This window comes from Lissotriton vulgaris, chromosome 2_1 (assembly GCF_964263255.1).
Source record: "Lissotriton vulgaris chromosome 2_1, aLisVul1.2, whole genome shotgun sequence".
Lineage (NCBI taxonomy): Eukaryota > Metazoa > Chordata > Amphibia > Caudata > Salamandridae > Lissotriton > Lissotriton vulgaris.
The window spans coordinates 538,063,112-538,082,649 of record NC_141687.1 but is presented as its reverse complement, the minus strand read 5'-3'; the positions used below and the strand labels follow the sequence as shown (position 1 = coordinate 538,082,649).

The 19,538-nt window shown below is 42.2% G+C and overlaps 1 protein-coding gene across 10 annotated transcripts in view; it reads right to left on the bottom strand.

The window, feature by feature from the left end:
* Window positions 1–19,538, bottom strand: part of ARMC8 (armadillo repeat containing 8) — a 702,262-nt gene that overhangs the window by 284,047 nt on the left and 398,677 nt on the right. For all 10 annotated transcript variants that reach the window (XM_086955494.1, XM_086955495.1, XM_086955496.1 and 7 more), the window contains exons 13-15: window positions 4,999–5,081; window positions 4,579–4,660; window positions 460–546 (exon numbers count right to left, since the gene is read on the bottom strand). In XM_086955494.1, coding sequence (XP_086811620.1) covers window positions 460–546; window positions 4,579–4,660; window positions 4,999–5,081 — 252 coding nt within the window. The remainder of the gene's footprint in view (window positions 1–459; window positions 547–4,578; window positions 4,661–4,998; window positions 5,082–19,538) is intronic.

Here is a 19,538-nt window from a genome sequence, read left to right as displayed (position 1 = left end):
CATTAAGCACTAGGAAGGTAGCTAACTTCCGGGACCCAACTTCTTCAAGAATATTGGAAGATAAAGTATACAGTCCTTCAAGTGGATGAGTCATTAGATGCTCCTTTCATGATACATTTTTCTTATTGTGGGCTGTATTGATTCTGCTTCTTTGAAGATACAGCTAAACCTCAGAGATGCTTTAGTAATCAAAACAGCTTTAAACTTAAACGGGTGAACAGAAATGATCTTCAATTAATGCAATGATGAATGTGGCACATATATAAGGCATGGAGAACTGCAATTAAACAATATTTTTAGAGATTGGGAATTCTTCAAAAATGAAGTGGTCTCTAAATAAGTTTCATTAACGAAACAATAAAGATACATTTTAACATTTTTGATATAGGACTGTCAGGGCTTCATAGAACTAAATTCTTGTTTCGATGTGCTACACAAGGAGACAACATTAGCACAAACCTCTTTGCTTGGAGAAAATTCAAGGAGTAGGTTGCACAGAGTAGAGGAGGCCACAACTAAGATCTCGTCTGGGGCATTCTGCAAAACCTGCAGCAAGAAAAGTAAGAAAGCTTGGTTAAGTAAGGCTGGAAGACTTGGGTTACCACGGCATGTTCTGAACAAAGTAAAACGCAAATGAAACCACAGCTGTACTGTGCATTTGCTCTCATGATATTTTTTCAGCAGACATTTCTATAGATGATTTCATTTGCTCAAATTTCCCAGCAAGGATGCTAGGATAAAAATCTGACAAAGTGATCTTAATTCAGTAATGTAGATGTTTGACTTGTCCTCATAAAAAAAGAGAGCTTCCTTGCTGAAAGTCTGCTGGAGGATGATGAGTAGACATATGCCAGAATGCTATTCTGAGGGCAACAGTTAGATTACCTACAATTTTGTCAATAAATAAACCAAGCATACGTCTTTTATTCTCTCGTCGTTTTTTTTTTAATTTGCATATACTTTCAGCAATATATAACAAAGAAAAACATGCTATATGGGGAATAAGAATAATTTATTCAACTTTTCCCTCACACGCAGGTGAAGAAATAGCTTTCAATAGTAAAGGCCTGTCACAAAAAAGGTTATTTACCCACTGTAACCATAAAGCCCTTGTGCACATCTGTATAGACGACACTGGTGATTTACCATTCTAGTCCATACACAACTAATCACATTCTGGATGGTTAATTACCTTATAAGTAGAGCTCCCCGTTAGACATGATTTTCTAGTTCAGAATCGTGGTTACGGTCCCCACAATTTCTATTACTCATGGAATGCTATCACCTATTAAAACTCCGTACAGCAATCCATTAACCCCTTCCATGCTTGTGACGGAACCATTCCGTCATGAGTCACGGTTGGGCTGTGCTGATGACGGAATGGTTCCGTTGCAACCACGCCCGTGATTGGAATGTCCAGCACAGGGCTGGAATGCCTGCCGCACGCAAACAGTTAAATTGTAAAGGACATATCATTATATTTGACAAAGTTTTACTAACAAAACAAAACGTGCAAATCATGAACAGCGAGACCATATTGCGCATACATAATCTCTAGAAATAGTTCCATATGCATAGTCCACTTATGGATAGCCTTGCAGAGCTTGTTATCATCCTGGGCATCTGGTCACAGTGTCCTGAAACTGAATGCACACCAGCTGTGCTCGAAAATCTGAGATGTAGTGGGCCAACGAATATAAAAGGATAACATGTTTTTAACTTTGCAAGAGATTACTGACTTTTGAGATGATGTGAACACTACCGAATTAACTGTATGGTCTTTAGAAAAGCAAATATCACTGAAACCAAACTCCGACTCACCCTGGCAGATTACAGCATGTAATAAATGTGCTACATGCACCGACATGTCCAGGCCTGATCAAACCCTGACTATAGCAAATAATGGGCATGCTAATGGCACCACATCACAACATAACTACTAAAAAAAAGTAATTCGATTTTGCAAAAAGAGAAAGCGTAGTAGTTCTTCAGTGCACTTGCTAAACCAAAATTACAGAGGCATAATGCTGAACTGAAAGTGCCATTCTTATGCACACAAAAATAAAACTATATATAAGCCATCGCCACACACTAAAGCAAAATGGTACGAAAGGCAATGAAGTCTTATTATACAAAAGCTATTATGGGCATCCAAATTCCATACATTCTTTAATCATTAATACTACAACCCCAAGAGAAGTCAACAAAGTATTTTGTAATCATTTAGCTACACATTCCCAGGATAACATTATAGGTACAAAGACATTGCTGTAATAGGGATTCCCGTTTAAAAGACTTGGCACACCAATACTACCTCTCTATTAATTAGGATAGACAGATTTCCAATGAGTTCCATTCAGTCCAAGTTCCAGCCTGGACTGAATGTGGACCAACAAAGTACTACTCTAAGAATGAGAAGAAAAGTGTTATTTTGCCACATACTGCATTAATAGACACATTTATTAAAATTGGCCCTACCCCAGATCAAAGAAAAAAAAAACGTAAGTTGACTTTTCAAGAAATAAACCCAAACATGCTGTTTCCAAGCAACTCTACTGGAAAGAGGGTAATAAACCAACTCCAACCTTAGTTTGATGTTACAATTTACTGAACTGCCTGAAAGGAGGATGTAGACCAGAAAAATTGATGAAGACTGTTATAATCTCTTCCTTGCATTATGTCAAACTAGACTTTGACTGAGACCATACAAAGCTTTGAAGTTTTTAATGCAGTGAACCTTAGCATCCTGGTTAACAGCCTTGCAGAATAACCCATTCCTCAACAGAAATTAATTTGTCATACTGCCCCATGACGCTTTAAAGAACATTGACCATTACACATAGTATCCCTTATAATTGGCTGAACTGTGTCTTCTTTTTCCAATACATATATGAGACAATACAAATCTAGTGGTCAATGTTATAGCAACATGAGGAGAGTGCATGACAGCGGTTACCCACTGAGTGGGCTTAAAGAAACTGAACTCCAATATCTAAAACTGAAGGTTTGGCTGTAGGACCCAATCCATAGTTATAATATGTAACATAATGGCCGGAAGAGCTGTCCCACTACCCACCTTCTCAGCCATCCAAAAAGAAACACCGGATCAAAGTTCATCACTGGAACTGCGAAACTTCCCAGATTCTTTCCCTTCTAAAGATTCATTATAGCTGAAATATGTGCATCATAAACTGATTCTTCACTAAAGAAACATGTTTCAATAACAGCAAATACCAGCTTTTCTGCGCTGTCCACCTGAGGTTAAGCACAAAAAGTATGGAATTGCTGCAGTCCTCGAGCATGATACTAGTCAATGCAATACAATACAATGCCAATCTGGGTAATGCATATATTCTTCCGCCCAAAGAGTGCGCAAAGAGACTCTTTTTATGCTTTGGATCTTAATCATACTGTAAAACAACTGACAGCTTTTCTCTTATTCAGCCGTCCAGAGTCAGACCTTGAAAACATTATGTCTTTGCAGAACTGGAGGTTTAAAAAGTCTCTAGGAGAAAGGACCCAAAGAAGCAATAAGTAGTAATAAATGTTCTTATCCAACTTTCAATTAGCATGCGTTTCTGTTGCAGCAGCAGATATCATCCAAATGTTGAATTTTAAAGTAGATTGACTTTGTTATAGAGGAGACTCCTTGTAGATGCCCTTTCACTTTGTATACTTCCATTGGTTAGATCAGACCTGCGAAGACCTCATGGATGAGTAGAGCCGAGTGACGTCACAATTAACTATCTAGCAGACAAGATAATGAGGGAGGATATGCTGCACAAATGCTGTGCTAAATGTGTGCATTCTGACACTGCTGATGGAAGCTTTTTATCACTGAAGCCATCCCAAGCATCCTTTACACAAATAAATAATAAATACATGCAGGGCCCCAAAGTTTTTCTTAGGAGCCCGCTACTGTAACGGATGAATACAGGGTTGCTGAATACCAAGACTGTCTAAAGTTGCCATCATCACCCTAATCTTCAGTTTCTTTTCCTCATTCTTACAGGTTATTTTTCAATGTTGAATTTCTCTCTTTGTCGCTATTTTACTCTCTCTTACCCCTTTTCCCTTTTTTGTCTCTCGCTTCCTCTGCGACAAAGCCTGTTGATAAAAAATAATCACCTATCCCCAAACATGAGAGTCGGTACCTACCACCGGATACTACTGGCACAAAGTATAAATGTCACCCAAATAATAGAACGTAAATCAAGCCATCACAGGTGATCTCAATCTCCAACCCCACTCCCTCCTTTCGTTCATCAAAAATGAATCTTCCTTCTCTTCAGCTTCCCAGAACATGGTTTGCTTGTCTTTTCAAACACTGCTCAGTAAACTAAAAGACTTGTGTCTTCCCTATTTTCATCACTCTGTTCCGCCCATCCATAATAGGCATCCTATATATTTGAGCCATCTTAATTAATTGAAAAGCATTCATTCTTGTGTGCAGACTACATAAAAAAATATATGTATTGTTTCAGGGTAACCCCCTGGGCTTTAAAACTGCAAAAAGTTTTAATATCATAGCATGGTATAATTTCACAGAGCAAGGATCTTCGGTTTCACGAATCGCACCTTCATTAAAGGCTTCCACACTGCATGGTCCTGGAAACTGGTCCGGAGCTGCTGCACAGACCGTGATAAACTGTGTAAACATCTATAAAGAAAAAATGTATTAGATCACAAAATAAAAAATTCCAGTGCCTAGTCTGTGTTCGGAGGGTGGTAATTTACTCCCATGCTACTCTGAGGAAAAAGTATTCTTTTAGACAAATACTCTGAGTAAACATGATCAGTTGAGCTTCTTTGGGTCAGAATCATAATTTTGAGCACATTTGCTTAAATTTTGGGTAGAAAGCATTTGTTGAGTAAAAAGGAAATTTGCTGATATTACAATGAACCAGGAGGGAATGGCATCATATAAAAGGATTCGGTAAAGAAGGGGAACTGAGTTAGACAGTGAAAATAATTTGTATTGATATTATAAACTCATACCTGACTGCAGCTAACCGCACCTTGATACTAGACTCAGACAAGCCATTCACAATTCGGTCCATCATATTTTCAGTCTCAATGATCTGGAGGAAAAAGGGTTAATGTTGCATAAATAACAACAAGGGAGGCAACAAGCTCTACTCATCAATGCTTGTATATGCCAGTTTTCTTTACGTCTGGTCTTTTATGAAAGCCATAAATACTGCATTTAACAAGTCAATTTGTTATCTCACCCCTGCTTGTCTAGATCAACTGTCAGAAAATCAATAACATTTATTGAGACCTTGCAAAAAAAAAAAAAATATATATATATATATATATATATATATATATACATTTACTAAGGTTAATCATGTGAGAGAGCTGGACAAATCGCAAGTTATAATGGAAATGTTACTCACCAGTGGTAACTAAAGTATTCTTGCCCATTGGCTCCCTTCTGTTACCAAGTGTTGGGAATTCTCTGCCACGGTGTGGCTAGAGCAGAAACTGTGCCTCAACAGTTTGTGTTGTGACACACACAAGTTACATTTGTTAAGCATATCACCCATCTGAATATAAGGAGACCACCTTGAATTCTTACCTTGGCATCAGCTAGACTTTGTATGATGGATAGGCACTGGAATAGAAGGGAGTCCTCAGAATAAGTGTACTCAAGTTAATACTGGTAAGTAATGATTCCTCATCATTACAATAGGTTCCCATTGAGCCCATCTGGCAGTAACATTATTGCCTAGAACATTATGCCTAGAACATCTTCTGATCTCTGCTAGATATTCTTTCTCTACTAACCGGAAATTAAAAAGGTGAAGAGCAAAAGCTTACTGAGAATCTGTTTGCATCGTGGTACGTGACAGATTGAACATTTGTACCTTGAGATTCCAACTAGGATCAGCAATTGCACAATTATGTTGGATGGCACACGTGGATGCCCCCTCTATAGAAAAATAGTAGTCATATAAGTGCCACAGATTAAGTCACATTACTGATGTGATGGACTGAGTCCAAGAGGGACGGAACGTTCCCCATATGTGACATCAATGGGTGCTACAGAAAACATTCACTTAAGATATAGGATGCCTTAATATTTAATGTGTTCCCAACCAAATGTATTAAAACACAGTTGAAAAGTGGAACTGATCAGACCATGGTTACTTTGTCACAAGTTAACTTGGTTTTTAGGAGAGAATACTGAAAAAATCTTCAACAGGAGGACCTTAGGTGTTCCAAAAAGCTCACATTATCATATTTAAATACAAAATGCGCTAGTAGATAGGGGATGAATGGGGAAAGATATCCAACCTCAACAGGGAAACACTAGTGCTCTTGTAATACTCTCTTCTAAGTAAGAAACGTACATTCGCAGGAGACAAAATATAACAAGCATGATGGTCACAATGGATTTAAAATGTGGATCACTAAATAGAGGAAACAAAATTAGGAATGTGATTGTTAACAAGACTAATTATATTGCTGTGCAACTAGACCAAAAAAATATAATAGGTGTCAGACAGTTTTAATAGACATGCACTTAAATATCCTTAAGATACACGTCCAAGATAAATCACAGAGTATGCTAAGCAAATAAGATTTACTTTACTCTCAAGAGCCTGCATTAAAGCGCTCCAGCACACATGTAAGATGTTAGATTGTAAAGATTCTCCTGATCGCTTTTGGAGACATTTTCAGGTCTGTTGAATGTTGTTTGTTGAACAATTCAGAAAATGAAGGGAAGGGCGGAGCAGACACTTTTTATTGTGAACATGATATTGGGTCAGATCTATTCTGGAAATGCTGTCTTTACCAGCATTTGTGTGCTGTCCCTGCTGCAAATTCACTTGTGAATGCCTGAGCTGGAATGGGGGAAATGCATATTTCCTGTTTGCTAATTCTCATAATGTGCAAGAAGACAATATAGGAGTGGGGGACCACCTACTGAACATGTAGAATAGGGTTTTGGCGGGATAATGTTTTCAAGACCCACCTGCCTTTGAAGTATTCATACAAATATACCCAGTGCTACAAATGGAGATTTAGCTCTAACATTTATCACATGTTTTTGTTTTTTGTTCTAAACAACAAATGTGGGTCTTAAGGGAGCCCCAACAGAGGTACTGAGACAGACCCACTATATGACTATAATGATGCATATTCAAAGTCTTGGGAGATTAAATTGGAACCCATTGGAATTGTTCAGATCATCAAAATAAAATTGGGATAAGTGCTGTAAAGACCTTTAGTATGCTGGATTTGGAGGACACAAGACTGTTTGTCTGGTCATTGCCCTACAGTGAAAGAGTAGGCTGCTTAATAAAGAATCCAAGATAAGTCACCAAGCATGTCCAAAGCTTTCAACTGCAAAGAGTAAGTGCTTAAAATGAATCCGCCCACTGAAAAAACAACGAAAGAGGCCTCAGCACACCATTTAGCCCTTACCAAATGCCAGAACAAACTGAGAACCTGCACATGTGGTGTAAAGTGCAGTGAGAAGGGGCAGGGCAGGGTCATGGTGTGGCCCTCTTGATTACAATTGATTTTTATCCTGGTATGACTTACTCCAGGCCCAGTCCTTTCACAAAGTAGATGAGTAGTAACTCAAGTTTGAAAATGTAGGAGAGTTGGATGTAGATGTAAATATAACACTGTGTGTGAAACAGTTTAAAATATATAATTAACTTGTGCTCTCCAGCAACACTGCTGGAAAATGTAGTGATAAACCAACTCAAACAAAACTTTGTTTACTAAACAGCCGGAATGAAAGGAGGGAGTAGAGAAAAGAGATGAAGCCTGTTGTATTAATTTAGAAAAGACACGGACTGCGCCCATACTAAGTGTTGTTTTTTTAATGGCAGTATTTGATGCAGTTAACTTAACCCTCCAGGTCAACAGTAGATCTTGATGCCCTCATCATTATTTTTTAATACATAATATCCCCTAAAACTGCCATATCTGTGCCTTTTAGTTTTTCTGTGCACACTTCTGTGGCAATGCAAAGCTTCTGGTCAATCTTACAGCAACATCTAGTGACCACAGCCTTTTTAATCTTATTTTCATAGGATGTGGTCTCTGAATGTTAGGAATCTGAAAGTTGGATCCATAATTTACATGATTTTAGAAGTTGAAGCCACATAAAAACAATATTTTTAAGGTAACATTTGAGGGGTGATTATCAAAGCCTAAACCTACTCAAATTTTGCTTTTCTTTTCCAATGGTGTTTTGTAGAGATTTTTTTCAGGGTGTGTAGAGCAAAGTGCTACATTATTAACATTCAAATGCTGTACAATTCCGAAGCTTTCATAAGTTCGGTGGACCTGGGTAAACATTACAGAAATGATCAAGGAAGCTTGGTAACAATGTAGGCAGCACCATCACTTTAGGAACCGGGTATGAAGTACAAATATACATTTAATAAAAACAGTGACACAACTTAACAGTAAAGAAAACAAAAACAACATTATTGCAGTTACAAATACTTAATATAAATATAGGCTAAATTACCTGCGGAAAGGTAAAGAATTAACAATTACACATTGGGAACTGAAAAAGTATATTGAAAACAATGTTTTTCCTAAACTGAGTTACAATAAATTAGAGCCTAAATTGAAGCTAGGTACCAGTAGGGCGTGGGTATTCCAAAGAAGAATCACAAATGAAAATCTATGGGAAATGATGGTGGATCCTAACAATACCTATGATCCATGCAGACAGAGGGCAGCACAACTGAATTCTGGTACAGACAAAGCGAATAGCTAGACTTCACTTGAGACACTGTTGGCATTACTAGAGCAACATTACAGTATCCGGGTCTTGGCTTCAAATTTATTGTAACTTCAGAGTGTGTCCAAACAAACAAAAATGCAGTAGCAGCAATTACACAAGTGATTTGAGAGAGACTGAAAAGTATTCTTAGATGAGAAAGAAATCTACATTGAATTAGGCAAGGACCCTACAACAGCTACAATTCCAATACAATTGATTCATTTTATTTTTGGTGTAGAGAATATTAAAGTGAACTTTCAAAGTGCTACAAGCACACCACAGCCTTGCTTCTTGCAAATAGTAAAGAGTGCCATTAAAGATTGATCAGCCTGTCTCACTTGTCCTGGACGGCAGATGTATGTTAATATCCAGAAGAAGAGAAATCCCCAGATCATTTTAAATTAACACGATTCCACTGTAGAAGTATTTCCGTATCCCTACCACAATCTGAACTATCCAGACTAAAATGGGACAGATGACATTTACATTAAAAAAGTGTTTTTAATTGGTACAGAATTTCACCAAAACACCTCATTTGAAATAAAACACTAGCATTACAGAAATGTAAATCGGTTTCTTTTTACATAACTCTTTATAAATCTAGACATTGACAAACAGACAAAAACACTAGATCATGCTCTTTTATTTAAATTCTGCAAAATGTTTCATTCAGGTGTAAATATACTTCAACTTTTAGTAATGAAATAATTCTACTATCTTGGTAAACACATTCAAGTCATGAGAGGACATTTTTGCCATCTCATTAGACGCAAGAGAAGGCAGACAATATTCAAACAAAGCACGATCATTTGAAATACTATCATAATATTTTAAATAGAAAATGTAGGAGGAATGTTGGGTATACAAATGAACTGTTACATAATGAAAGGATAAAGATGGAGAAATAAAAAATGGCTCTGAGAGCTACAGGCAGTCAGCGAAAGGAACCATGAATGCCAGCTATTCTGTTGAATATGTACATGTTCAACTGCTCTTTCAGGGATTTACATGGACATGTTTTATTTCTTTCATCAATTTTCCTTTCTGATACCTTTTTCACATTACCCGACTATGAAGAGTCAGGCGCAAAAGCAAATTTAAGAATAACTGAGTAAGCCGAGAGCAGAGAAATACAGAAAGGAAGATGAGTGACCAATTGCTTGCAATGTAAAGTTAAAGTCTTTCACAAAAAATACTGTGAGGTGCAGAACAAGAAGTCTCTACCAACCTATGACAAAATATTGAAAATGAGACAAAAATGTTGCTCTTAGAAATGGAAACATGGGCTCTGATCCAGCCGTACATATTTGATACAATTATTGTGTGATTTTGGGAAACACACTGTCATCTGTGTCATCCAAATAATTCTGTGGAGTGGTTGTTTAGTCCTAAAACAATCACAGTAACTTAAAAATAAAGCATAAAAATACACTCAGATTTCTCATTCTGTCATTTCGCCAATGCATCTCAAACAGCTCAGAACTACTTCCTTAAAACCTACCATTTTTATATTTTTAAAGAATATGCATAAAAGGCAAGGTACTTAGATTTTACAACACATAAAATGCAAAGGCACATCGAGTTGTTTTTAAGTGTACAACAATCCAAGCATTGTGCAAGAAACAGAACAGAAAATGGGGTACACAGGAATTTGATTATATTATATTAGCATGTGCGACTTTCTTTCTTATCCTTTGGTAGATGGCTTATTGTTTACCAGACATTACACGAGGAATACATATTGCACTTAAACTCAATAAATCCTGCTATTTAGAGAATGTTTACTAAAATGCTCACTGTAAAATTAGCCCGAAGAAAGGAATGAATCCCAGCTTCTCCTGATGAAACACAGACAATTTAATAACATATTTGGGAATGTGGCATGACACTATAATACAGTCCTTAGAACGCTCCACAGGTCCACAAACCAGAAAATGTGTGAGCATTGTTTGACGTACTCAGGCAAGTGGTTGATTGCTAGCTACCAGTAGCAGACATATCTTTTTTTAACTAAGAGAACAAAGGCAAACATTTGGTAATAGGCTAATGTACAATAAACATAAAGCAGTTCACATTGTGATGTTTTTGGTCAACCATTTGTTAAAAAAAGTGCATTGTCTTTTTCTAGGTGCACCTTGATCCAGGGTTACTAAATGAAATGTTAATTCTGTAAAATTAGTTCAATGTATTGGTTACGAGTCATGATACTTCATTTCATACTAAAACCAAAAGGAAATGATTAGCTACAACTGATAAGCCAAAGAGTAGACTAATGGTCCTGAACACAATTTCTCCACTTCCTTTCAGTGCTGTTCTTATTTAACTCCTAAATGCATCATAGCTACAAGGCATTTCCTTACAGAATAGAAGAAGCAAATGAACTCACAGTGGTTGAAGAATGATTAAAATCTGGAGAATGACGAAAACAGAGGCAAAATTGTGATGCATCAATGATAAGCTATGAAATCAGAAGACTACATTTTATTCAAAATTTTCCAAATTAACACAGGGCACACTCCTGGTCAAATTAATGACTTTCTGAATTTCTGCTTCCCAATCAGCAATAACAGGCAATGTTTTTAAACAAGTTAAATCTATACAAAGCCCTCTGTGAAAAACAGACATGCAAATTTTTGGAAATCCAACATAAGATAACAAGAAAGCCCCAAAACAGGTTTATGCGTTTTAGAAATTTAAAGAAACAAACAAAGGGTGATAGAACCTTGAAATTGGGAATTCATTTGTTCATTCTAGAATGAAACTGAAATTGCATAAATAATATAACATGTTTAGAGTACATAATCTACATTAAAACACAAAGAAATATTTATCGTTTCCCGAGAACATTTTTCTTAAAAATACTAGAACCTGACCCGATGATACAGGGACTTAAATGGACTGCAAGGTGGGAGGTCCGCATTTCCTTATATGCGGACGATATCCTGTTGTATTTAACCTCCCCTAAACGTTCCAAACTAGCTATCCTAAACATTTGTGAAATCCTTGGAAGGGCATCTGGTTACACTATAAACTGGTCAAAATCGCTCCTTTATGTCCTAAAGGACAGCTCCCACCACAGCTCACCTTGGACTGTCCACTTCAAATCCCTGAAAATGTATTTAAGTACTTAGGGGTCCAAATAACAGCCTACCCTGACGAATTCTTCAAGCGGAATCTCCAACCCCCATTAGACCGCCTTAAAAGGAATGCAGCACACTGGGGGACCTTGCCGTTAAAATTGTTGAGTAAGGCAGCAATCTTCAAAATGATGGCCCTCCCCAGATTCCTATACATGCTTGAAAACACACCATTCCCAGTCCCACCGAGCTATTTTAAGGCGGTAGAAGCCCAGGTTTCCAGTTTACTACGGGGGAATAAACCGGTGAGTATAGCGCAGTTCAAGTTAGTCAGGGGGTGGTATGATGGTGGGATAGCGCTCCCTAACGTACAGCTATATTATTGGGCGGCGCAATTGAAAGTTATTCATCAGTGGATCCATGCCCCGCATGATGACCCAGCATTTAAAGCGGATAGATCTGCCTTGGGAACCAATGGCATGATGTCTGCCCTCTACGACCGGAGGCTGCTCAAAACATTGGTGGGACCCGCAAAGCACACGGTCACCATATGGCATACGGCTCAGGCAAAACTCGGATGGCACGGGGTTATAACTCAACTGACACATCTCTGGGATACAAAGCGACTGGGTAAGCTCAGGAATACTAAGGGCTTTGATAAGTGGGACGACATAGGAATATCTACAGTTGGGGATATGTGGAGCAAGGGGGATGTGGTCACGTTTGCGCATCTTCAACAGCAATATGATCTGGCCTCCTCCAAGTTTTTAGGTACATGCAAATAACGCACGCACTGATAACAGCATTACCGTCTGGCACTGATGTCCCGGAGGCATCCTCTCTGTAGGTTGCTGACAGACTGCAACTTTAAGAAGGCAACATCATTTACATACCGGAAGTTGGTCAATAACCTGCCAGACCCCACTGGACCCATCAAGGACAAATGGACCCAAGAGGTGGGAGATCTTGACCAAACTGAATAGCAGGAGGCACTGGCTTCCCCACGGGTGGTGGGTATAACATCGCGACTCAGACTGGTGCAGCTGAAAATCCTACACAGCTCTTACTACACCAGACACACCTTACACAGGATAGGTAAAACACCACACACGTATTGCTTACGTCATTGTGGAGACACAGGCACCTTTTCCAAACCATGTGGCAATGTCCCAAAATTATGGATTTCTGGGTAAAAGTGATGAGAACGATTTCCCAAACGGAAGACGTCTCACTAGTACTGGAGCCTAGACTCTGTTTGTTGAATGTTTGGGAGCCAAACTACCTCACTCGTTAGGCACAGGACTGGGCCATATGAGAGATTATGATAGCTAAGCGTAATATCACCCAGAAATGGGGCTCTGCGGAACTACAGACATTTGCCGCATGGTGCAAGGACATGGACGCGGCCATGGTTGCTGAAAAATCGGTATTCACCAAAAGAGGGGGGCCCCGGAAGTGGAGTAAAGTCTGAGGGGTGTGGAACAAATTCAGAGGAGATATATGTGAACCACCAAGTGATCGACGTGAGGAAAGTGTGGAGGAAGAATAGCGGGGAACTACGAGGGGAAAGGGCTACGAAGAGAAAACTTACTTTGTTGATGAGTTATGTGTAACAATGAGGTCTGAATGTAAAATGAAGTTGGATACTGTACGTCTGAGAATTTCTAAATTACTGTACTGTGGTTTCCTTGTTGATAATTCAATAAACATAAATTTTAAAAAAATACCAGAACCGGCATAAGGATCAAAAGTAATAAATATTGCACCTTGTATGACATGTTACATATGTAGCTGCTGAAACAGTGCACATATTTTAACACATTGTTCAGCCAGAAGAGTGTGTCTAAAACTATAAATATTCTATACAATTCATTCATGTAACTTACAGTAACCAGAGCACTTATTAAAACATTCCACTATTCTACCTTGCCCCTTTGCTTAGATCATATCTTGTTCATGCAGATACTTAATTTTCATAGCCATTTGGATTCTATGTCAGGACCGGAGGCGAGGATTATGCTATTCTTGTCTGACTTTATTGAACAGCAGCCATTCAAAGAACACATTAAAAAAAAACTACTATTCCCATGAAACATAGGGAATAAACAAGTTTCAACAATAGTGTCCAGGTACAGGGTGTCCATGCGAGTCCACCAATCACAGGGCTCCAGGTATATCTTAGTCCTCTGTCAACCTCCAATCCTCCTATTTCGTCACTCGCAGTCAGCCAGGTCAAATGTTTCAAGGATCCTCTTTCTTCGCTGCTTGCAGCCAGATGAGTTTACTGAGTTTACCCAGTAGCTTGTTTTTCCTGTATGTATTTGTTTGGCATTCTGTCCTTTCTTTTATCGGTGTTATGTTATTGTGTTGCAGCCTTCCTTTTCCAATAAAGCGCCGGGACACTCTTTTTGAGTAGCCGTGCGCTATACAAAAGAATAAATAACATAACATAACATAACATAACATGAGTGCCTTTTTCTATATTCCTTTACTAGTTGCCTTTAATGCTTACAGTATTGGGACTATTGTGTGTTTCAGCTTTGGTGCTGTTATCCTGTCACAATTGTGTGCTTAGTTCATGCGCTTTCATTGGGTGTCTGCCTTTGGGTTTTTTTTGGGATTGTTTGCCCCTCAGGTGATACCCTTGTTCATTTGTTTGTGTGCTCTTATTGTTCTCGCCTAAAGGGGTTTTCTGCTACATTTCCCCCCCAGGCTCCTTAGCGCGATCGCGCGCTCTGCTCTGGCCGTTGGAGGCTGTGTACTTATTGACGGTTGTGCTGTGGCAGTTCTGTGTCGCCTCAGCACGTCTTTCCGCTGCGGCGATTTTAAGTGCCACGCGCTCAAAGTGTTTAGACTGACGGCGTGCCGATGTCGGACTTCGCCTTTTCCTGAAATCTTCTTGCCTCATTCTCGGCTTTCTTTGGGTTTTGCGGGTCAGCCGCTACTCGGCTCGCCCGCTTTCAGTCGTGGGAGTGTTCCTCCTAACGGCTGCAACTGTGGCGAGGCTTGGGGCGCGGCTTGCGGCGCTCTCCTCCTGCCGTCTGAGGGCGCGTTTCTGCGTCCTGTTCATGACGTGCATTTCTGCACATTTCAATCTCGGGATTGCAACGCCTGTGAGACGACCCTTCGCCTGCATCCTACACCGGATTACCGGTCTGTTGACTGCTTTTAAGCAGTTTCTCTGCTACCGAACATCCTCTAACACCTCTGCTGAGGTCTGTATCTGCCATTAGGAAGTTTGACAGGGATTAGTATTCCGCATAGGGGTCTGTATATTTAGGACTTCGTAACGCTCAGCCACAAGTCTGTATTGGCAGGTTAGACCAGCGGGACCCTTTTAGACAGGTTGCCCTTGAATGTAATTTGCACCAGGGCTATTAAGTCCCACGGCTTCGCCCAATTGGAACACGCTTCGCACAAAGTGTAGGCTGACACCTAGCCCCCTTCATTAGAGGCTACCCCTCGCCTCAAAGTTTAGTCTGCCTCCCAGCCCATCTTCAAATAAAAGCTATCCCTCTCCTTTGCCTATATCTTCCCCTGAGTAGTGTCTTTCTCTGGCCCTTATGGATTCCTACCAGGAAGACGCATACCAGGACGACCAATAAGAGGAGGACCCGCTGACAGCTTTACAGTGGGATGAAGAGGTTTACGACGCCGTGGACGACTCGATCGATAAGGTGGTGGAACAGGCTATGGGCCCTCTAGAGGACCACCTATACCGCAAGATCGATCAGGCCTGCAGCAGATTGGCCAAAGCAGCCCAGGCCATCCCGGCGCCTCTGTCTTCCAACGGAGCCCCTGATGAAGCTCAGCCCCCTGATGAAGCTCAACCCCCTTCTGCCAATCGCCCCAGGGACACGGGGGTTGACACGGACGCCTTTGAGCACCTTAAACAGGCTTTCTTGGCAAGCTCTGCCCCACCGACGGCTCCCGCCGCCCCGGGGACCCTGATCAAGGGGGTGACGACAAAGCTGGCCCTTCTCGCCCCTGGCGCCCAACGCCTACTTTAGAGGCTCAGAATATATGCGCAGATATGTTCTATCTCAATGACATTCTGCATCCCCGCTCTTCAGATTGGGAACGCCCCGAGAAGGTAGCACAGTATGTCGCCAGCTGCATCTGCCGGCCGTTAGAGGCCACGGTATGAAAGTGTATCAGGGAGGAATGTCCTCGCCCCTCCTTAGAGGGAAAGGTGGCGAACATCCCAGATATTGATTCGCAGATTGCGACATTCCTTCAAAAATTGGTCAAGGACCCGAAAAAGGGTATTGACAGGTCCTGGCGGGCTTGCCAGGACAAGCTCCTGGACGGCCGTGGCCTAATAACGAAAATACTAGACAAGGCTGAGGAAGCCATGTCGTCAGGCTCTATAATTTCCCCCGATCATCTCTCTTCCTGGGCCCAACGCGTGGTGGTGTTTCTAGGTAACACAAACTGTGCCATTTCGACAGAGCGCCGCCGATCTTTACTCATCAAAATTGATCCCAAGCTTGGGGACTTGGCAGACTCTGAAGCAGGCCCAGTTGCTCAGGGCGGCCTCTTCGGTGAGCCCTTTATAAAGGAGCTGGAACACTTTGTGAATACATTCTTTAGACCGAACATAGTCTTCCATTAAGAAGGTGTTTCGCCCTCTGGATTTCTGAGGGGCTGGAAGAAGTAGGGGCCGCTCGTCAAACTCACGCAGAGGGCTAGGTTCCAACCAAGGAAGTTACCAAGACTCAGCCAGATTTGGCAACTTCTATCCTACAAGAGGACGACGGGGCAAGAACTGAAGCGGTCAAGGCGGGGGCGCCTCCAGCTCTTCTGGTGAGTGTTCTCCCTTCTTCCCTTCTAAGAGTGGGGGGCCGTCTGGCGCATTTTTTCCAGGCTTGGCCCACTGTCACAGAGGACGTCTGGGTCCTACAGACTGTCAGGGGGTTCTATATAGAGTTTCACGGAGAACCTTCTCACCGGTTCGACCACTCCCTCTCGTTTTCTCCTCGACGGATTTTGCTCTGGTTAAGCAGGAGGTTCGTTCTCGCCTTTACAAAGGCGCAATCGCAGTGACTCTGCTCCACCCGTGAGGATTCATCAGCAACCTCTTTGTGGTGGACAAGTCCGATGGGGGTCAGAGACCTGTCATCAATTGCCGCGAGTTCAATGGGTGACTGGTTTATCGCCACTTCAAGATGGAGGGAATCTATCTGCTCCGCGATCTCCTCCGACCGAACGATTGGATGGCGCGCCTCGACCTCAAGGACGCCTATCTGACTGTACCCATTTTTCCTCCTCACTGGAGGTTCCTGCAGTTCCTATGGCGCAACAAGGTGTTCGAGTTCACCACTCTTCCCTTCGGCCTCTCCTCCGCCCCTTGGTGCTTTACCAAGGTGCTCCGTGCAGTGATTGAGCGTTTACAGGCATCCGGTATGCGCCTCATCGTTTATCTGGACGACATTTTACTGAAGGCCCGATGTCCCAACACCTTGACCCGTCAGCTTCAGACTGCAGTCAACTTGCTTCAGGGCCTGAGCTTCGTGATCAACGAACGGAAATCGATGCTGGTTCCCTCCCAACAGGTCATTTTTCTTGGATTTTCCATCGATTCGGTGGCAGCGACTCTCAATCTTCCCTCCAGGAAGGTGACTAAGATCCGTAACAAACTCAGGAGAGCGTTCACGCTTCAACAGATCTTCTCAAGGCAGCTAGCCCGGATCGTAGGCCTTCTCTCTGCCTCAATCCAGGCTATCTGCCCGGGGCCACTTCACTACAGGGCCCTCAGCGCCTCAAAGCCCAACACATTTGCAAGGGGCTTTCATGTTCACAGAAAGTGGCTCTCTCAGCATATGCCAGAGAGGAACTGCATTGATGGCTCACCAATATGGAAGGGTGGAATGGTTGCGCGATCTTCGGCTCCACGCCAGACATCGTCATTGAGTCAGACACCAGCAGGTCCGGCTAGGGCGTGCGGTGTGGGGACTAAACGACCTGCGGTGTGTGGTATCCACATGAGCAGCAGTTGCATATCAACTGTCTGGAGCTTTTAGCGGGGACTATTGCGATCCAATGCTAGACCAAGGACTCAGTCCGATCATGCGTACTACTCAAGATGGACGCAGTCCGATACATCAATCATCTTGGGGGTACGCGGTCGAGATCACTCTCCGACCTGTCAGTGAACCTTTGGCAATACTGCCTGGATCACCATGTGTCGGTCACGGCGGAATACCTGCCGGTTCAGGACAATCAGGTCACGGATTTCCACTCGCGTCATTTTCACGATACAAGTATGTGGAAATTGCGTCCGGGGGTCTTTGCGGATCTTCAGATCATCTGGGGTCCGTTTTCAGTCAACCTGTTTGCTTCCGGCTTGGATCATCAGCTTCCCCGGTTCTTCAGTTGGAGGCCGGATCCCCTGGGCTCACGAACAGACGCCTTCCTCCAGGACTGGCGGGATGAGAAAGGTTATGCCTTTCCCCCATTCGTCATGCTCACCAGGGTCTAAGCCCAGGTTCTTCACCAAGCGGTGGACGTAGTTCTCATATCCCCGATTTGGAGATCTCAAGCTTGGTTTCTAGTTCTTCTGGAACTTTCTTGGGATTTTCCAATCCCACTCGCCCACTTTTCGACTCTTCTCCTCAGTCCGGACAAAGTTCTGCATCCGCTGACCGATCAGGGATCTCTCACCCTGATGGCGTGGCGGATTACAGGGGACGCTGGGTGGTCCCAGGCCTTTCGGGAGCGGCTGCGGGGTTCATGTCCAAAGACTGGGCAGATAGTACTGTCAAACGATACCGATCTACCTGGAGAAGGTGGTATCGTTGGTGTCTGCGACGGGGTCTCGATCCAGTGGCAGCAGATGTGGCCTTTATCTTGAATTTGTTTGCCTCCCTAGCGGAGGACGGCCTGACGTATTGCAATATCAACACTTTCTGTTCTGCCATATCTGCAGGTCATGCAATTGTGGATGGCTCTACAGGTGGGTGAGCATCCTTTGGTCTGCAGCCTCCTTCGGGGAATCCGCCTGTCCTTGTCTCCAGAACCTCGATACTCAGTTATGGGATGTCAATCAGGTTTTAAATCTATTTTTATCTTGGCAGCAGAACAGATTCCTTTCAAGGAAGGAGCTGTCGAACAAGTTGGCGATGCTTCTGTGCCTTATCTCTTGTCGAAGGGTCTCGGATGTGAGAGCCCTGGATGTTTCCAGCAGGATTTTCTCCCCCACAGGGGTCACCTTCACGATTCGTAGATGAACGAAGTGTGGCACAAAGACCATTTCCTATCCGGCATTCCCGGATACTCCGAAATTGTGCGTGGTTTCTTACCTCAAGGCTTACGAGGAGATGTCAGAGGAGTTCGTCCTCCAGGGGAGCGTCAATTGCTTATTGCGCTCAAAAAGCCCCATAAAGGTGTCTCCACCCACCATTGCCCGTTGGGACAGGTGGGTAATGCAGGAAGCTGGAATTGATCTTCGGATCTTTGGTGCCCATTCGGCTAGAGGAGCGATGGCCTCAAAAGCGTTTGCCCTGGGAGCTCGTCTTGAAGACATTCTGAATGCAGCAAACTGGTCTTCAGACACAACCTTTAAACTGTTTTATTTTAAGATGGTTATTGAAAGGGCTCACTAGGTGGAGAGCAAGCTTTAAACGAGCATAATCCTCGCCTCCGGTCCTGACACAGAATCAAAAATGTCCTAGCTAGAATAACGGAAAGTTTCAATTCTATTA